The sequence below is a fragment of the Peromyscus maniculatus genome, chromosome 1 (assembly GCF_049852395.1).
Source record: "Peromyscus maniculatus bairdii isolate BWxNUB_F1_BW_parent chromosome 1, HU_Pman_BW_mat_3.1, whole genome shotgun sequence".
NCBI lineage: Eukaryota > Metazoa > Chordata > Mammalia > Rodentia > Cricetidae > Peromyscus > Peromyscus maniculatus.
In genome coordinates, this window is record NC_134852.1 from 93,952,172 (window position 1) to 93,972,031 (window position 19,860).

Genomic DNA, 19,860 nt, shown 5'->3' on the forward strand with positions numbered 1-19,860 from the left:
CCAGGAATATTTCCACATTCCTTAGAAGAGATGCTGTATAAGCTGTAATTTAGGTACAGTAATGACAAGAGAGTCCTGGGGGGCTTCTGGCAGATCAGGAAGGACTGTGACTGGAGAGTGGGAAATCATCGCTTTGTTTTTCTTCTCTCGTTTCCTCAGCTTTTGGTATTTGGTTCATTATTGGCTTTTCCTAAACAGCCTTCAACATCTCTGGTCTATGTGGCAGACACTGTTATCCCCAGCTTCATGTCTTGTTCCACATCCTCCAGATTTCCGAGAGAAGGACAGCTACTGAACCACCTCGTTAGGACCTTCTCGCAGTCATCTTTGGGGGTAGAGACTGCCTCCTACCTTGCAAATGTACCTTCCATAGTGATATGTCCAAGGGAACAAGGACAAATCCCTCAAAGTACATCTGCTGAGAGGCTGTTCTCGGAGGTATCTTTCCAAACATCAGAAAGCATTGAGTTTCTTTTCTATTTTAGATCCCACTTTCCAAATAAATTCATCTTTGTAACCACTGGTGACAAATCTACACGTGGCCTAAATGTGAATGTGAGCACACACCCAGGGGCAGACAGATTGCAAGCTGATACATTGTTGTCACGGCTGAGTGTTTGGAGACTTATCAACAGCATCAGAAGGCTTGGTAGCAAGCCATCTGAAGTGGCTTCTCATGTCATTTTTGTAGTAACTCTCTTCCTTGCATAAACTGATTTCCTCCAGATTACAGTCCGTTCTTAGGTATACATTGATTTGATGTTGGAAGTCCCTGGGAACATGCAGCTTGTTGGCCATGCCTTCCTTGTCAGATCATGTTTCAGGGGAGATGCTAAGCCTCAGGCATTGGGTAATGGTGTCACTCTAAGTTGTATGGTATAGGAGCAGGGGATCTCTCTCTCTCTCTCTCTCTCTCTCTCTCTCTCTCTCTCTCTCTCTCTCTCTCTCTCTCTCTTCCTCTCTCTCTCTCTTCCTCTCTCTCTCTCTCTCTCTCTCTCTCTCTCTCTCTCTCTTGTGTGTGTGTGTGTGTGTGTGTGTGTGTGTGTGTGTGTGTGTGTGTGTGTGTAGCAGTGTTGGGAATTGAATCTAGGGCCTTTTGCCTGCTAAGCAAGTGATCTACCACTAACTATATCCCCAGGCTTTTTTTTTTTTTTTAAACTTTGGACTTTCTGTAGATGAGGCAAAACTTGACCTTTGAGTCTTCTTACTTCAGACTCTCAAGGAGCAAGACTCACAGCCCTGTGCTCAGCTCAGGTCTTGGTTTTAGATAGAACACTCTAAGGTGCAGAGACCTTGTGCTCGCCATCAGTGGAGCATCACCGCCTTTCCTGGTGATGAGGATTCCTTTGAGGTGATTTCACACCCTGTTCATTTTCCTCACATACACCTGAGTGTGAGCGCTCACCACTGGCTTCTCACAGGACAGTGCTCTCTTCTTGCCTCATACTGTGGCATCTCAGCCATTGGTTGGCTCTCTTCATACACATTTCAACTTCATTTCAGTACTGAGGGTGCTTTTCACCCATTTCTACTTCTTCTTCATTTCCATGTGCTTAATACATTAAGTGTTAACTCAATGCTATTACTTTTTCTAAAGTAAGTCTTCCTCTCTCCCTTTCATCAAATATCTTTGCCAATTTCCAGAGCCTTCCTAGCATATCTAGTGATGATGTAGGTGGACTAGAGGGTCATTCCCAACATCTGGGGAACAGTCAATAGTCTCAAGTATCTACTTATCTTTATTATGGTCAGACTGTCCCAGTACTCTGCTTATCCAGCTATGGACAGTGCAAATCAGTTTTTTGAGGAAGCCTTTGGCACATGGAATTCATAGTAGGAAAAGGGGCTTGATTGATGCCAGCAAAAAGTGGCGTCTTCTTCCATTTTATATTTCTTTTTTTTTTTTTCCATTTCAGACCTGCCTTTAGGAGGAACTGCACCTCGGGGCCCTGTGAGGCGTGTTGGCGTGTGGGTCCCTGGAAGCCCTGCACAGCAGTCTGCGGCAGGGGCTTCCAGTCTCGCAAGGTCGACTGCATCCACACGGGGAGCTGCAAACCCGTGCCTGACAGACACTGTGTGCAGATGAAACCAGCGTCCTGGAGGCACTGTCTTGGGCCTTCCTGTGATAGTACGTACCCCTCTCAGGTACCACCAGCGCCCCAGAAGCCTTGTCAAAACCCAGACACTAGTGTGCCCACCTCACCCCTGTCACATAGGAGGAGTGGGGACACAGGCGGCAGCTCTGACTCATGAGGCAGTGGCAGCCACTCCACACACATTTTCCTTAGCAGTCTCCTCTGCTCAGCCTGAGCCAATGGGCTTGGATAGGTGAGCAAATGTCCTAAAATTAGACGGTGAATATAATTGCGTGTTACTTTTCTATGGGGCAAGTATGAGGCTTTCATAAGTTTTCCAAAGTGTCTATGGTCCCACAAAAAGTAACCCCTACCCTCAGCCCTGAAAGAAGTGGCCTGGGTCGGAGGATCTGTAAGGATCTCAGGGTACCACAAGAAGCCAAGTGGAGAAGTGAGCTCACTGTGACTCTGACGTAGTGCAAAGCAGTTGCCCAGATATACCTAGTTCTTACTCACTCTCTCCTGAACCACGTGCTATGGATTCTTTTCTTTTCTTTGTTTTTGCAGGAAACTGCACTGATACAACGCACTACTGTACGTTCGTAAAGCACCTTAACTTGTGCTCTCTGGCCCTCTACAAACAAAGGTGCTGCCAGTCGTGCCTAGAAGGATGAAGCGTTGGCAGGGTTGTGATGCTGCTGTGGTGAGAAAAGAAAAAGAGAGGCTTTTTCCCCCATGTCTCTGGTTCGAAACCACACACGTCTCCAAGTTTCTAGATTCTATGGTCAAGCAGAGGTTGGTGCAGGAACAGAGCCTGCTACAAGTTTGTAAAGGTAGCTTTGCCAGTGGTTGCTTTTTAATTCCAGTTCCTACAAACAGTGGATTCTAGGATTAGCAAAACTGCATCAGCAGCCATGCCCTTGCTTGTGTGACTTCATCCTGAGCACAGCATCACCTGCTGCGATTTGTAGACCAGTCAAAAGTGGTCCATACTGAAGACTCTGCAGCTGAGGGTTTCTCTCAAGTTGCAGAGTTTCAACGTATTTTTTTTTTTTTTTGGTATTGACCATTTAAAGGCTCTGGCCAGTAGCTGTTCAGATGATGCCACTAATGGCATTTTTATAGATCCTTAAGTTTATTATGTGAAGAAGAGGCCATCTCCCTTAACAGCTTATGACACCGGCTGGGCCAAGGATCGCTGCGAACGGCATCTCGTCTTCCCTCTTAGAGCATCCATGGAAGAAAACACAGTAGGCATGGCTGCCATTTTCATAACTATAGAAATCGATCTGTGACCAAATGAGGCATCTTGGAAATCACAGGAGAGGAAAAGCTAACCTTTCTACTGATTTTGAAGTATATTCAAAGCTTTCTTTTCAGAGCTGTGAATGGAACTTTTTCTAAGCACTATTCTCTTGCACATAGAGATCAAAGCCTTATTAGATGTAATTTATACATACAATAATATTCCTGATGATTTCTATTTTGGAAAGTTTATTAGAAAGTAATCTAAATAAGAAATACAATAGTTAAATGAATTGTTTATAGTAAATGATTGTTTTAATTTGAGGTGATTTTGTCGGGAAATCCAAAGTCAATTAAGATTAGGCTCGAAAAAAAACAATTTGGGGGTTAGGAGCTAGAGCTGGGATTTGAGTTGTGCTTTGGGAAAAAGGGTTGAATTAATCTTGGACTAGCACTAGGATTCAGTTAGGTGAGAGGGAAGTTACACCAGGGCTAAGACCAGAGCTGACTTTAAGGTTAGAGCCCGTTTCGGAAGGGGTTGGTCTCGGGCCCACGCTGCTCTTCATGACAGCGGAGTGAGCTTTGCTGCTAAAGAAGGTTCAGGCTAGCATTCAGTTTAACTCCTACAACCAATTTGGCTATGGAGACCTTTCCCTGATATTTGACCAGTTATGGCTTTAGACGCTACACAACCCCAAATAAATGGTCCTGCTTCTTCACTCAGTGTCCCGACTGCTTGCACACGTACTGCCCACAGCCTCCTGGCATGTAACGCAACCTTTCCCGAGGCAGGTTGTGTTAGACCTACCTCCTGATCGACATGTGAACAGCGCATTGTGGCTTTGGATCTGTCTGTAGAGGAGCTTGCCGAGCCTCTCTGTCATCTTCTGAGCACAGGTCTCTCTTCCGTTCCAACGTCAGCCTCACCGACACTGGGATGAACACTACTGTAGGTGGAGGGTTTGGTGGTCTGGAGCGGACAGGGCAGAGGAAAGAGCACACCAGCCCTTGAGTGCTTAGTCATCAGTCGCAGCTGATAGTTGAGCTTATTAAATTAAAAGAAAGATCATTTGTAAAATACTCTCTGTATATATTTATTATATGACTCAAAGGTGCAATATTTTATTTTGTACAGTATGTAATAAAGACATGGGACATATATTTTCATATTAACAAAATTTCTTTTTAAACTGCTTTACCTTTGTATTTAAGGTTAAAATGAACCAACTTTCAGTTGCTATTGTACTTTCATCTTCTTAACATTCAAATGGCATTCCTGTGTACTGTATTTTACTACTGTTTTTATAACATGAGAGATAATATTTCCCTTTGATGATCCTTAATTCAGAAATAAATTCACTTTGATTATCCAGTGGCATCCTTAGGTGGCTTCTCTGTGTTGTGCTTTTGCTAGACTTTGGAACTGTCTCCTTGCCTGTCCCCTTGTTAGTCCAGTAGTTCCCTTAGTGAGTTGACATCCCAGATTGTCCTTTGTATGAATGACAAAACTGAAAGATCATAGAAATTCACTGTGACTTCACATCCCAATCTTTGTGTCTTGTGAATCATCCTTTTAAAAATGGCAATAGCAAAGTAAATAGAACCCCAGGACAGATGGTGGGCAGGGACAGGAGTACCCGCTACGTCCATAGATAGCAGGGCACACTAACGCCCTTTATTTATATATTTGAAAGACTTGTTGCAGGCTCACGGTTTATTTGAGAAAGTACAGATTTCCAATACATGCCTTGTCTCAATACATAAATAAATCTCCCCCACTAGCAATATCCCCTCCCCATTTCTGTATTTGCTGTAACTCATGAATCTGTATGGACATAGCATAACTGAAAGTCTGTAGCTTTTATTAGGGTTTGTTCTTGATGCTGTACATTTTGTGGGTCTTGGCAAATGTAGGATAACATGCGTGCATCTTACCATCCTTTAAAAATCCCTCTTTTTTTAAACTCTTCATCCCTTTCCCACTTTAATTTTGTGAACAATGCCTGTTCGGTGTATGTCTAGTTTCATTTCTTGCGTGTGTATGACCAGGCATTCGGTCTGTGGTTGTCGAATGATTACCTGCTCCACTGCACTAGTTCTGATCATCTGTCAAAGACTACTTGTTGTAGTCTGTGAGTCTAGGTCTACGTCCTGTATTCTGTTCCATGCATCTGTTGTCTGTTCTTTCACCACTGCAGTATTGAATGTTGTCATTTTGCTAAGTCTTGAGGTTGGTTAGCATCCACCAACTTTTTGGTTCTCACTCAATGTTGTTTTGACCAGTAAGGGCCTTTAGCCTCTCCATAATAATGTTCAAATAATTTTTTCAGTATCCCTTGTGGGCGTTTTCTGCAAACACCATGGCCATCAGTGTTGATCTGGTCCATGTAAGGCAAGAAGAAGGTCAGTTCGACATAACTTAGTAAACAGTGTTGGTTCAAACTTTGGGAGTCTGACACTGGGTAGTTTTTACAGGTATATTTAAAACAAAACAACTCAGAAAAAAGTTTCTGGTGATAATTAATTCAATCCCATATGTACAACAAAGCTTAAGACATAATTATGTTGAAACTCTTTGTAAAGTACATGTGATCTCTTCCATAAATTGACCGCATGTGACTTCTTAGAGGTCTGGGGAAAGGATCTGGTAGGGTTTCAGTCATATAGATAGTGCAAAGGTCACCAGACTATAAACCACATCTGCTCCCATTTGTAAAGCACATGGGCTCTATAGATTGACTGAGAAAGCGGGCTCAGGATAAACAATGATCAAGATAAGGGACTGGGAAGGAGAGCGCTATAGATTGACTAAAATAAACATTAAGAGTTTGGGGGAGCCAGGTGTGGCCTGGCTACTAACATCCTTTCCCAGAGACAACCCTAGTGTTTCACATTCCTGGTTTCCCTAGTGCTTGTCTGTGAGCACAAGGACTTCATTTTTCCTACAATCCATAAAGCAACTTCCTAAGATTTTAATGGGGATTATAATGAAACCACAGATCAAGTTGAGAATTGTCATCTTGATAATATTAAGTCTGCCTATTAATTAATGGAGAACATCTCTATTTAAATGTTCTTTTATCAGAGATTTGTAGATTTTTCTCACATAGAACTTGAACACATTTTGTTCAGTTTACATCACTTAATTTTGAATGATTCTAATGTAAATAGCGTTGTTTTTCATTTTCAATTGTAGCTGCTTCTTGTTGGCATGCAGGAAATAAACTTTTCTCCCCAGAAATACTGAGGATTGAACTCAAAGCCAGGCAAGTGCTCTACCACAAAGCTACAATCATAGCCTAGTAATTGACTTTTGTATGCTAACTGTATGGGCAACATTATAATTACTTATTTTTTTCTAGAAACTGTTTTTTGGTCTGGGGAACTGTTTTACATAAATTAGTGTGTCATGAGTGAACACAGTTTGATTCCTTCCAATCCTGTCTACTAGCTGCTTTCTTGCCTCACTCCACCAGCCTGGACTTCTAGTCTGTAGAAATGAGTGTGGAGGGGAATTCTTGCCTTGTTCCTTAGCTAGTGGGAATGCTTCAAGTTTTCATCATTAGGCATGATATTAGCTAAAAGATTCTTGTGTATATTCTATGCAGTTGAAGGACTTTTCCTCTATTGCTCATTACTGAGAGTCTTATCATAATAAGTGTTGAATTTTGATACATGCTTTCTTAGAATATATTGGTCTGCTCATTTGATTGTCTATGTGTAGATTTTTTTTTGCCAAAGGGGAGAAAAACTGTTTTATTTAAATCATATATATATATATGTATGTATATATATATATATATGTATGTATGTATGTTTGTTTTTTGAGACAGGGTTTCTCTGTGTAGCTTTGTGCCTTTCCTGGAACTCACTTGGTAGCCCAGGCTGGCCTCGAACTCGCAGACATCCACCTGGCTCTGCCTCCCGAGTGCTGGGATTAAAGGCGTGCGCCACCACCGCCTGACAAATCATATTTTTATGTATTAAGTAAATTGACAAAAATAGGGGACTATTATATTCTCACAGGAATCATGTAACTAGAGAGTTATCTCTTACTTTAAAAAATATTAATATGACAGTATAAGCAAATTAAATTCCAGAATGTTTTTTATTGTTTTTAATTTTGTGTGTGTGTGTGTGTGTGTGTGTGTGTGTGTGTGTGTGTGTGTCCTTGTGAGTGCCCTTGGAGGCCAAAGGTGTCAAATCTCCCTCGAGCTAGAGTTATAGGCTATTGTAGGTCACCAAACATGGATCTTGGGAACCAAACTTGGGTCTTCTGGGGGGAAAAAAAAGAATTGATCTTAACTACAGAGCCTTCTGTACAGTTCCCAATTTCTGGAATCTTACTTAGCAGCATAGTGGTTGCTTATGACATATTAAGCTCAAATTAATTCATCTATTTTAATAACAATGTAATTAAACTATTTGACATTAATAGCTTTTTATATATGAATAGCTGAAGTGACATCTTATAATTTTTAATTTATTTTGAGAATTTCATGCATGAGTTCTGTTATAGATTAACAGGATTTTAAATATTAAATCAGCCTCCCACACCTCCCACACAGTTTTCTTCTTTATTGATTATTTGAGATGTTGCAAAATTATAGTTTCCAGGGTACTATCAAAAAGGGTATGCTGGGTTTCCCACTGCTCTCATTGCTTTATGGACCTTCAGAGTTTTCTGTTGTTTGAATTTTAGATGTTCTTTTAATAATAAAAACCCAGAGCCAGATATCAGGGTAAAAGCTGAAAGAGCAGAGAAGCAGCGCAGCCAGCCATTAGTTCTTACCTCTACGAAGTCCTTAGCCTAAAGAGAAATAAATGCCTTATATGCCTATCTCTGCTCTGCCATATTACTTCCTGGGATTAAAGGCATGTGTGCTTCCCAAGCAAAGACATGAGATCTTAAGTGCTGGGATTAAAGGTGTGTGCCACCACTGACTGACCTCTATGTCTAATCTAGTGGCTGGCTCTGTTTTTTGATCTTCAGGCAAGTTTATTAGGGTACATAATATTTCACCACAGTTTTCGTCCTCTTTCTGGAAGTATTTAATCTCTACAGGGTTATTTTAACTATATTTGAGAAGAGAATTATTCATAAAAGTATTTATTTATTTTTAATATACTTTATTGAAAAAAATATATTCTGATCATGGTTTCCCTTACCTTAACTCTTCTCAGATCCTCCCCATCTCCTGACCCATGGATCTCTGCACCCCTTCTCTCTCTCTCTTTAGAAAAGAAACAGGCAAAGAAAAACCAGAATAATAACACACACACACACATGCATGCATACATGCATACACACAAGAAACACAGATAGAAAGATACACACATAGACATACACACAAAAACAAAACCTATAAAAACACAAAATTGGAAAACATAACATATAAGCAAAAGTCCAACAATACAAAAATGCCAAAACAAAGCAATTTGTTACAAAAAGTCTGGAAAAATAACATTGGGTTCATTTTGTGATGACCATCTATTGTTGGTCATGGGATTTACCCTTAATTGTGATTAATATACACAGTGATATTCCATTTGGAAAAACTAACCTTTCCTTTGCAAATAGATGCCAACTGGAGATATCTTTTGATTAGGGATTGGAGCTCCTGTCCACTTCTCCCTCTCAGCACTGGAACTCCATCTGGTTTAGACTTGTACATGCTCTGAGCATGCTGCCACAGTCTCTGAGTTCATATGTGCATCTTTCTGGTTGTGTCTGGAGGACACTGTTTGGAGTCATCCATCCCTTCTGCCTCTTACAATCTTCCTCCTCCTCTTCAGCATAGCTCCCTGAGCCCTGAGGGGAGGGTTTGATGTAGACATCCATTTAGGACTGAGTGTGCCCAAAGTTCTCACATTGTCCAATTAGGAGTCATTTTATTGCAATTTCCTTTAGCAGAAGAATAGTATTTGGTTTTCTCCTAGGGCCATGACCTATCTAGTCTCAGGTTCTTAGCTACTCAAGCAGGCGTGGGTTTCATCTTGTGGAGTGGGCCTTAAATCCAATAAGAATGTGGTTGGTTACCCCTACATTTGTGTCACCATGGCCCCAGCATATCTCACAGGCAGGTTACTGTTGTAGAGTGCAGGATTTATAACTGGGTTGATGGTTACCTTTCTTCTCTGGTAGCATGCAGCACACATTCTAGTACCATCAACACTAGTCAGTAGGGATAAAGGATCTAGGTAGGGAACATCTTGATGTCTCTGTGTTCAATGAGATATGTAAGTGTTATCTGCAGAAAAAAGGCTTTACAATCAGTTTGTGGGTAAGGAAATAGTTTCAGATACTTGGGCCCTTTTGGCCAATGACTCAACTAGATGTAACCCATTCCTGACACCGAAGGTTTCACTTGGTAGCAAAAGATGTCTAGTTGGGGTTTTGTCTCCCACATTATTTAGTGATTCTATTTATGTTTCTTTTATATATGTATATATTTAAGGAACTTCTACAGTAGATTTACATGACTCCTCCAAATGGCCTCCAGTATTAGTTGTCTTTCCTCGTATTCCTTCCTCTTCCCTGTTTAATCCTTCTGTTCCAGTCTCCCCTGTGTCTCTCTCTCTATATATATTCTATTTCCCTTTCTTTGGGAGATACTTCCCTTGCTCTTAGTTTCTTACTCTACCCTAACCTCTGTGGTTACATGGACTGGAGCAACACCTGTCAAAGGTTTCTATTATATGTCTACATATAATAGAAAACATACAGTATTTGTCTTTTGGGGTATGGGTTACCTCAGGATGATTTTTTTGCCAGCTCTATCCATTTACAAGTGCATTTTATGATTTCATTTTTCTTAACATCTGAATAATATTCCATTATGTAAATGCACCACATTTCATTATTCATTCATTAGTTGGTTGACATCTAGGCTATTGCCAATTTCCGGCCATTATGAATAGATCAGCTATGAAGATGGATGAGCAAGTATTTCTATAGTATGATGCACAATCCTTTGGGTATATGCCCAATAGTATTATAGCTGGATCTTGAGGTAGATCTATTCCCAAGTTCCTGAGGAACCATGACATTGACTTTTATAGTGGCTGTACAAGTTTGCTCTCCCACCAGCAATAGATAGTTATTCCTCTTTCCCCACATCTTCATCAGCATGAGATGCCATTTATTTTATTGATCTTGGCCATTCTGGCTGGTGTAAGATGAAATTTCAGAGTCATTTTGATGTGTATTTCCCTGATGACTAAGGATGTTGAACATTCTTTAAGTGTTTCTCAGCCATTTGTGTTTCATCCTTTGAGAATTCTGTTTAAATCTGTACCCCATTTTTAATTGGGTTGTTTCCTTGATGTCCAGATTTTTAAATTTTATATATATCCATTAGATATGTAATTGGTAAAGATCTTTTCTCATTCTGTAGGCTACCGCTTTGACTGAATGACAGTTTCCTTTACTGTGCAGAAGTGTCTCAGTTTCAGGAGGTCCCATTTACTAATTCTTGTTTTTAGTGCCTGTGTTGTGGGTGTTCTGAAAGTCTTTTCCTGTACCAATGAGTTCAAGACTATTTCCCTCTTTCTCCACTTTCAGATTCAGGCCTTCTAGCCTTATGTTGAAGTCATTGATCTATTTGGAATTGCGTTTTATGCAAGTTGATAAATATGGATTTATTTTCATTCTTCTACATGTAGACACCCAGTTTGACCAGCACTATTTGTTGAAGATGATATCTTTTTTTCAGTGATTTTGGCTTCTTTGTTAAAAATCAGGTGCCCATAAGCACAAACAATTAAAAAAAAAAACAACAGGATAGAGGTAGAAACATCCTATCAAACTTTCATTCTGAATTTTCCTCTATACTGGATAATACAAGTTTGCCTTAATGGAAACTCCTTCTCCTTCTAGAGTCAGGCAGACTGTTGAATATTACTTTCCAATGCTTTTCTAAAATGTGTAAATGTATTTTCCTGAATAGGATTTTGAGGAGATCTAAGAAGTGAGTGAATTGAGATTGCTAACTTTCCATTGCTGTTACCCTGAAATGTCTCTTTAACAGAGACCTGTGTTTATGTTGGTTTGTGCTGGTTAGTTTTTTTTTCTTTCTTTCCAAGTTGGCACAAGCTAGAGTCGTGGAGGAAGAGGGAACTTCAATCGAGAAAATGCCTCTTTTAGATTGGCCTGTAGGCACATCTGTCAGGCATTTTTACTCCATTTTTAAAAGACCTATTATTATTATTTATTTATTTTTGGTGCTGTGTCTGCATGTATGCCTGCAGGCCAGAAGAGGACATTCTGATTGTGAGCTGCCACGTGGTTGCTGGGAATTGAACTCAGGACCTCCAAAAGAGCAATCAGTACTCTTAACTGCTGAGCCATTTCTGCAACCCAGCATTTTTTGTTTGTTTGTTTTCAAGACATGTTTTTCTCTGTGTAGCTTTGGTGCCTTTCCTGGAACTCACTCTGTAGTCCAGGCTGGCCTTGAACTCACAGAGATCTGCCTGCCTCTGCCTTCCGATTAAAGACATGGGATTAAAGACATGCACCACCACCTCCTGGCCCCACTAAGCATTTTTGTTTTTTAAAAATTAATTTATGTTATGTGAATGTATTTTTGCCCATGTGTATATATGTGGATCATATGCATGCCTTGCCTACAAAGGCCAGAAGAGGTTGCATTTCCTGGAAATGCAGTTAGAGTGGTTATAAACCACTATGTGGGTGCTAGGTCTTCTGCAAGAACAACACTGAACAATGTCTCCAGTCCCTGTGGGCATTTCTTAATTTTAATGATTGATATGGGAGGTTCCTTCCCACTATAGGAGCTCTGGCAGGTGGTCCTAGGTTTTTACAAGAAAGTAGGTTGAGAAAACCATGAAGAGCAAGCCAGTAGACAGTGTTCCTCCATGATCTCTCCTTCAGTTCATATTTCGAGGTTGCCGAATTGAGTTTCTGCAGATTTCCCTTTCTGTTGGACTATAAGCTGTAACCTGAAATAAACCCCTTTCTCCTCAGTTTTCTGTTGGTCATGGTATTTTTCACAGCAACAGAAAGCAAACTAGACCAGAAGCTATTATTCGAGCCATATGGTATTGATGTGACAGACTTGGCCATGTCTTTGGAACCCTGGGCTGGAAAAGCCACTGGGTGGGTGTTCAAAGTTTAATGGGCTGTTCTGTAGGAGCTTGGAAGATAAGAGTGTCAAGTGCACATGATGGGGTTCTTGCTTGTGAAGTTTCAGAGGGAAGTAAAGACTGTCAGGACTATCTGTGTGATATATTTTATAACGATCTCTAGCCTCTGGGTCAGGAGGGCTGAGGAATCAGCTTTGATTAATAAGAGATCAGCATCACTGAAGTGAAATCTTCAAAGCATTCTCTTAGAGACAGCACAAGAAGCTATGGTTCACAGCAGTCCAAGGCTGCATCTCAAGCTGGCAGCTGAACTTGGTATTTCGTAAGAATGTTCGCATGTGGTGCTGGTGTTGGCCTCATCGGAGCTGCAAGGCTGAGGGGGTCATGAGAACAGCTGAGGCTTGGCCCTGTGAGAGCCCAGGAGAGACCATTGGCCCAGGGGAAGCCTCTGGAGCAGGGGACGCTCCAGAATTAAAGGAGTCCTGGAGAAGTTTAGCATCGTGTTGCAGGTTTGGAGTCCTTGAATAGAGGCCAGGAACCCCTTGGTGAAGGTGGAACAGTGCAGGACACCCCAGCATATTGGAGATGGAAGAACCCGGGTATGATCAAGGTCAGCAGCAGGTGTGGAGAGGCGCTGGCCCGATCCAATGAGACAAGCAGGGTGTGGTGCAGATGACATACAGAGCCAGAGAGGTGGAGCGGTCCATGCCCTTTGGAGCCCAGAAGATCGTGAATGAGTTCATAACATTGAGTACAGTTATTTATACTGATGGGTGTTGGTTTGGCTTTTATTTAATTGTGACTGTGTCTGGGGTCCTCCTCTTGGAATAAAAAGTATGTGACTTTTATTTTACAGTTGAGAGACTTTGGATTTTTAAAGAGATGCTGAATATTTTAAAGAGACCATTTGAGTTTTTAAAAAGACTGTGGGACTTTTAAAGTTGTACTATGTTTTATATTGTGATATTAACATGAGATCTTGGGAATAAACAAGAAATGACAGGTTATGGTTTAATAGTGATGTGTTTATGTGTCTTATTGACCAAGGTTCAATTTTGCTGGTTAAAAATGTTTTTTCTGTATTATTTCTCTGTCCCCAACTCCTCTCAGATCCTCCCCACCCAACTTAATGTGCATGTTCTCCATCCCCCCTTCTCTCTCAAAATAAGCAGGAAAAACAACAAAAAGAGATAAAGAAAGGAAGGAAGAAAAAAGAGAAAGAAAACCAGTACGACAAAAGTTGTGTGGTTAGTTTTTTTTTTTTTCCAGCTTAATACAAACTAGAGTCATAGAGGAAGAGGGACTCTTAGTGGAGGAAATGCCTCCATCAGATTGCCTGTAGGCACATCTGTGAGCATTGTCTTGATTGATGATTGACGTGGGAGGGTCTAGTCTACTATGGGCAGTGCCACCCCTGAGCCTATGGTCCGGGGTTGCATAAAGCAGGCTGAGCAAGTCACAGAGACCAAGTAAGTGATGCTCCCCCTACCCCATGGCCTTTGCTTCAGTTTCTGTCTCCAAGTTCCTGCCTCAAGTGCCTTCTCTGAATTCCCTTCATCATGGACTATAAGCAGTAAGATGAAATAACCCTGTTCCTCCCCAACTAGCTTTTGGTCATGGTCCTCATCACAGCAATAGAAAACTAACTAAGATACGGTCCTTCTTATTTTCTTTGTTCTTATTTCTTCCTATTTATCTTTTGAGGTTTGGCTCAGCCAGCATTTCTTAAGGGAGATGTTCCTGAACTCCCAGCTGAATGCCTCAGGCTATGATCTGTTCCAATCTCTATTTCACACCTATTATATTAGGTTACAGTGTGGCAAACAGTATGCCACTGTGTCCTTAGCCAAAGGAGGACTGCTTCAGAAAATGCCAGTACATGTCTTCTTAAGGATGACCTTTGCTCAGAGAGGAGACCAACCCCATCAAATTACAGAGGGATTTGAATATTAAACAGAGGAACATGGGCCAGGATGAAGACAATGGTGTAGTAGTGTCCAGTTTTAAATTTTGATTATTATAATAATATTTTCTATTTTAAAATAATGGATATCTACTTATGTATAGGTTTATCTAGATAGGAATTTATTTGGAAGTTCTATCTCAAATAAAATAATACAGAAATTGTTTTGTGAAAATCAATATTTTATTAATTACACATAAAAACGATTTTTCAGACATTATATATTTATAACAAATGCAAATATGGGAAATTCCTTTCAATTAATTAGAAATATTTAATAAAATACTATTAATTCATCCTCAGTATATAATCTTAAACAACTACGAAAACAACTATGAAAATCTTAAACAACTATGAAAACATTCATTTTAAGGTCAATCTTGTTCTCCCATATATGATCATTTATTAAAATAATCACTTGATTTTAGTTCATTAGCAACTTTCAGCATTTGTAAGTGTAGTAGGCTATTTCCATGTCCCTTATTGGTATCTCTTCCCCTTCCTTCTTAGCACTTATCTTACACTTTCAGTGGTGACCAAGGTAGTTATGGCTTCTTACTAGTGAACAGTGGTTCTGGATGTGGCCACTGGATGCATAAGTGCCTAGGTTTATCCTGGAGATTTTGTCAAAGCTGGAAGTCCTCCCTAAAACTGCTCTAGCAAATTTTTTCCATTTGAAAATACAGCCATTCACACCAAAGTATTTAATCTACATTCTCTATTCTCTGCCATAACTTATAGGGTGCTTGTGACTCTACAGTGGGCAGATGCCTCTCACAAATACATATTACCATAAACTCAAAGGTTATTTTACAATCTTGCTGGAGATGAGGTAATGAGTATTAAGTCTGTAACTATCCATATTTGAAAAGGAAAAAGTAAGTACAAAAAGTAGCTGAGGGTTAATCACCCCTTACATTTATACTTTATGCATTCAAATGTATTATGTAATTTGATGTTCCCAACCATCTTTTGTGAGGTAGACAGAACCACTATTCTTTTACACAAGACTTGCAGAGGTATGTATGTGAGCAGCTTGCTTACAGTGGCACAAATAGAAACTGATGATTAGTATTTGAACTCTGGTCCTCTGATTGCCAGCCCAGAGGACCCTTTTCTTCAAATCACAATGCCTCTTGCTATGTTGAACAGGACAAGGAGCAGAGCAGTAGTCTCTGACATCACCAACCAAAACTTGACTTGTTCTAGGCTCTGTAAATATGTTGAGGTTGAATGAATGAATGAATAAATGAATAAATCCTGGACTTTTTTGGAAGAGTAATCCATCTCATCTTCAATTTTGTTCTAGACAGTCCGACTGTATTAGGTAAATGACAATGAGTAGCTGTATAATTGTATAACAGTAAAAAGAAGTATAAATGATAATAGACTGAGGACAAGCTATGCAACAGCATGTGTAGATGAGCATGCACATCATTTAACCTTCAGAAAGGTCTATTAAAGAACAATCTTGGGTCAGGAGACTGACATAGGTAGAATGCATGTTCCAGGCTGGCCTGGAGAGACTAGGGAGGTCCTAGTTCCAAAAACAAAACACAAGAACAACAAAGAGCATTCTTGGTTAAACTATTAGTACAAAATGGATTTGGGAATTCTGATCTATATGTCCCAACTTGTTTTAAAAGCTAAAAATGGTATGTTTTAGCTCTCATAGTATTTTTCACTATAAAATTTGGGTTTTCTCTTAAAAAACTGAACTCCCATTAGCTTTCTTATAAAAATTACTTGATTATTAAAAAGCCTTCACTGCAGGAATGATCTTGCGAAAGAATTTATGTCCTTGGGAATTTGTATTTTCAAATATATAACCTGGAGGAGAAGGATAGCTAGCCGGGCAGATTTCCTGTTTCTTTGGTGTGTACTGGATAGAATACATGGTAACATCATCGAGTGGAACCGAACTCTTAACAGCAGCATTTAAAGGTTTGCAGCTCTCCACTGGAATCAATTCATGTGGCACAAAGTGAGATCTGAAAGTGCTCAAACCATCAAATTTTCCAGATGGGTTGGGAATCTGTTGCTGCTGCTTAATAAGTCCTTGACGACAACTTTCCCACGCTGGAAAATCTTCCTTCATGGTGCTTTTTCCTTGGAAAGGAAAATTGCTTTTTCTTCTGTGAGAAACTGGCCTAATAGCAACAGCGCGGCTGGCCTGATAGGGGACATAGTCGAGATGGCTGGTACTGTTTAACTGCATGCTTCCTTGAGGGGGCACATACTCTGCTACTTTCTTGACTTTGGGTGGTGGGATTTCCCATGGTTGGAAACTGTCACGGAATTCAGTGCTTCCTTTAAACTGAGCATTTGGGGTTACTCTTGTGTGGGCAGGTCTGCAGATTTTTGCACTTTCTCCAGTAAAACCCTGAAAGTCATTCCGGTGCGTGGTAAGATCCTCAAAAGGCTGGTCAGTAGGCTTATAAACTTCTTTTGGCCTTGCAAACTTCACTTGTAGCTGATGAGGTACATAATCTCGACGATGACTTGTATCACCATTAAAGGGGCCTACAGAACTCTTGACCATGGAGCAGGGCTTGAAGCTTTGCCTAGGCTTTATCTCCCGGGGAACATAGTCATCCTGAAATGTAGTTGAGTTTCCAAATTTCACATCTGGGGGATGGTAAGCTTGCTCTGGTTTACACAGTTCACATTTCTGAATATCCCAAGATCTATAATCATCTTAAAAATGAGAAGAAGTAAAACATTTTAAATACTAAGGAAAAGAACTTTCTTCAAAGAATTCTGACTAATTTCTCTCACTGGCAACCATCCTTTCTTTTAGATACACAAACACTAGCACCAGGTATGAAGTTTTCCTCGTATTTGTTCTGTTTTGTCTCTTTTCCATCTTTTTCTATGCATCTCCCTCTTGAGGATGGTTACTTTTCTACTTCCAGATTTGTCTGATTACATACAAGGGCACACATGAGCCTGACTGTGGATAGAAAGATAATTAGATTATGTTGTGGGTGAAGACGACAGTATAAAATGTACTGGCTAGGATTTTCACTATAACTCACAAAATACTAAGGCCAGTCATAAAATTCAGGGCTTGAGAAGCCTCTAAGAGGAAGAATTCAATGTCTTGATTATGTATCTCATGAGCTGGACAAGTTTGCAAGGCCAAAAACACAAGTCAATGATCAACTTTTTAAGTACCTTAAAACTCACAGGAATGAACTTCAGGATCCTATTAGTGAAAATTAAAAGTCCTATAGACTATGTACACCAGTTGCTCAATTTGAAGGAGGAGAAATTTCAAATTTCAATGTGATTCTGATCAAAGATACAGGAATGCATGGATTATTGGGCTACAAGGCATTCCCAAGAGATACGGTACTGTCTAGAGACCAGGAGCCCAAGCTGAGTGTGTTCAAAATTTTATGTGCAATTTAGAAGTGAGCATCAGGGCTGAGATCTGAGAATTAGAAGTTTAATACCTACAGCTTACTTAAACCATAGATAGACAATTGAAGTGTTTGTATTTTAGCAAAGTCTTCTTTACATTACCTATTTCTAGATAGAAAAGTAGTAAGCTGAGAAATATGGTAAAATTTACTTTACCCACAAAAGAATTTTAAAATACCAAAAATTAATTATAAATTCCAAGTATTTTACATACTAGATAATGTAGTAAGCTGAGAAATATAAAATTTACTGCATTCCAAAATATTTTTAAATACCAAAAGTTAATTTATAAAAGTTAAGTATTTTATAATAAGGTAAGATCATAGAATATGAACCAAAGCCTAGGAAATGACTACTGGAATAGTTAAGCTTTGAATGTTTACTATGTGGCTATCAACTGTGAAGAAAAAAATCCTCATGCATAGATATTCCTGCTGAGTTTTAAACTAAATGATTAAGCTACTGATGTTTAGTGGGAGTGGAAATCTAGCCAAAGAGCAGATAATCTATGAAGAACCCTATGAAGCCAAGTGTCAAGAAAAGATGACCCAGACCAGTACTGTGACCCTAAAGTTGAAAATCAAGAACCAGATGAAGAACATAAAAGAATGGTGTTGGGTAGTGTTATAGATTGATGGCAGATAGAAGCCATATTCTGAAAGACTTGTATAGGAACAAAGAAATGAGGAACTGGAGAAGGCTAGTCGGTAGGACAGCAACAAGAGAAGAGGTATGAATGAAGCAAGGATGCTATGAGTGAAATCATGTACACATCAGCCAGAGCACTTCCATCCAGCTGTACCCAAAAGCTTTCCACTTCCAGTTCACATGAAGCCTTACCATGATTCTTTTCCTTGTGCTACCATGAAGGGATCTCTGTTCTTTAGAAACTACAGTGTAAAATTATAGCACTATTTGCTGTAACTAAAAGGAAATCAGGGATGTTAGTGAAGATCCATAGTTTCAGTTATGTTGGGAAAGTCTTTGCTACCAAAGTGACTAAGAGAAAAACAATGCTCATTTTAGGTAAATATGCAAATGAATAGAAGAAAATATTTCCCCACACCAGAGCAACTTGGGCTTTTTAAAAGGAAACAAGAATCTGGAGGGTGAGAGATAAGTCTTGACAGAATGAAGCACTACAAGTACTACTTCTTTTTAAGTTTCCAATCTCAGTAACAGGATTACAACAGAGCAGTGTTGGCAAACGGTTTTCTGTAATAGCCAGATAGGAAATGTCTTAGGAAATGAAGCTTAAACACAAGTCTCTAAATGTATAGTGCCTACTGCAAATGCAAAATTCTATCAATGTACCAAGAATGCAACAATAGGTAGTATGGAAAATGGGTGTGTCAATCAAGCTTTATTTACAAAAAGAAAAGGTGGGCTGGACTTGGACACAAAAAAAGTTTGTTTTCCCTTGCTTTAAAATTTACAATACAAATTTTTAACAAATCATAGTTCACTTTTGAGTAACAGTGTTCTGATTTACATATGCAGTTGTGCACCTTTAACGATGCGGACATACTGAGAGATGCATCTTTATAGCTACTTCACTGTGGGGCCATCAGCATTCCCAAGTGTCTATGACCTCACTAGATGACATCATCTTAGTGGAATATGGTTGTAAACACAGTATTCTGTTGACCGAACTGTTACACAGCACATGACTGATGAGTAACAACTAAGGTACAGCACACTTCCAATTCTTACCTTTTTTACTTTGTACTTTTATAATTGGTTAAAAAAACAGCCAAAACTGATAGCATTTTTGCTCCAGAAAAACAATATATTGTCATTACATCTATTTCTGGGGGCTTTTTTCTCTTTATGAAGACCAAGTTTCTGTTGCTTCATATTCCATTTACCTTTAGAATTTCTCATAAAATTGCATATGACATTTACTGACAATTCTTTTTACTTGTCTGAAAGACTTTATGAAAGATATTCTCACTAAGGTTTGATATGCTTGCTGGACTCCCTCTGTGCCCTAGCCTTCAGCATTTTCAAGATGTAACTCCATCATCTTCTGGTTTCCATGGTCCT

General features: G+C 39.7%; 3 protein-coding genes across 11 annotated transcripts in view; 2 read left to right on the forward strand and 1 right to left on the reverse strand.

Annotated features, from left to right (window-relative positions):
- Nucleotides 1-4,130, forward strand: part of Adamtsl3 (ADAMTS like 3) — a 287,753-nt gene extending 283,623 nt beyond the window's left edge. For 3 of the 4 annotated variants that reach the window (XR_013042909.1, XM_076546297.1, XM_076546308.1), the window contains 2 exons: nucleotides 1,917-2,128; nucleotides 2,643-4,130. Coding sequence is in view for 3 of the 4 variants with exons in the window: in XM_076546297.1 (XP_076402412.1) it covers nucleotides 1,917-2,128; nucleotides 2,643-2,749 (319 nt within the window). In the remaining variant the exon portion in view is untranslated. Of the gene's footprint in view, nucleotides 1-1,916; nucleotides 2,146-2,642 lie in introns of all 4 variants that reach the window. The other variant, XM_076546303.1, reaches the window with a different exon arrangement.
- Nucleotides 1-19,860, reverse strand: part of Saxo2 (stabilizer of axonemal microtubules 2) — a 39,077-nt gene that overhangs the window by 6,677 nt on the left and 12,540 nt on the right. Inside the window, exon 2 of one of the 6 annotated variants that reach the window (XR_013042916.1) lies at nucleotides 4,129-4,290. Coding sequence is in view for 3 of the 6 variants with exons in the window: in XM_042278834.2 (XP_042134768.2) it covers nucleotides 16,142-17,085 (944 nt within the window). In the remaining 3 variants the exon portion in view is untranslated. Of the gene's footprint in view, nucleotides 1-4,128; nucleotides 4,291-8,631; nucleotides 9,133-11,215; nucleotides 17,086-19,860 lie in introns of those variants that run through there. The other 5 variants (XR_013042918.1, XM_042278834.2, XM_006969964.4 and 2 more) reach the window with 5 other exon arrangements.
- Efl1 (elongation factor like GTPase 1) overlaps nucleotides 19,465-19,860 on the forward strand; it is a 138,538-nt gene continuing 138,142 nt past the window's right edge. Inside the window, exon 1 of the mRNA XM_076546319.1 lies at nucleotides 19,465-19,503. The gene's annotated coding sequence lies outside the window, so the exon portion shown is untranslated. The remainder of the gene's footprint in view (nucleotides 19,504-19,860) is intronic.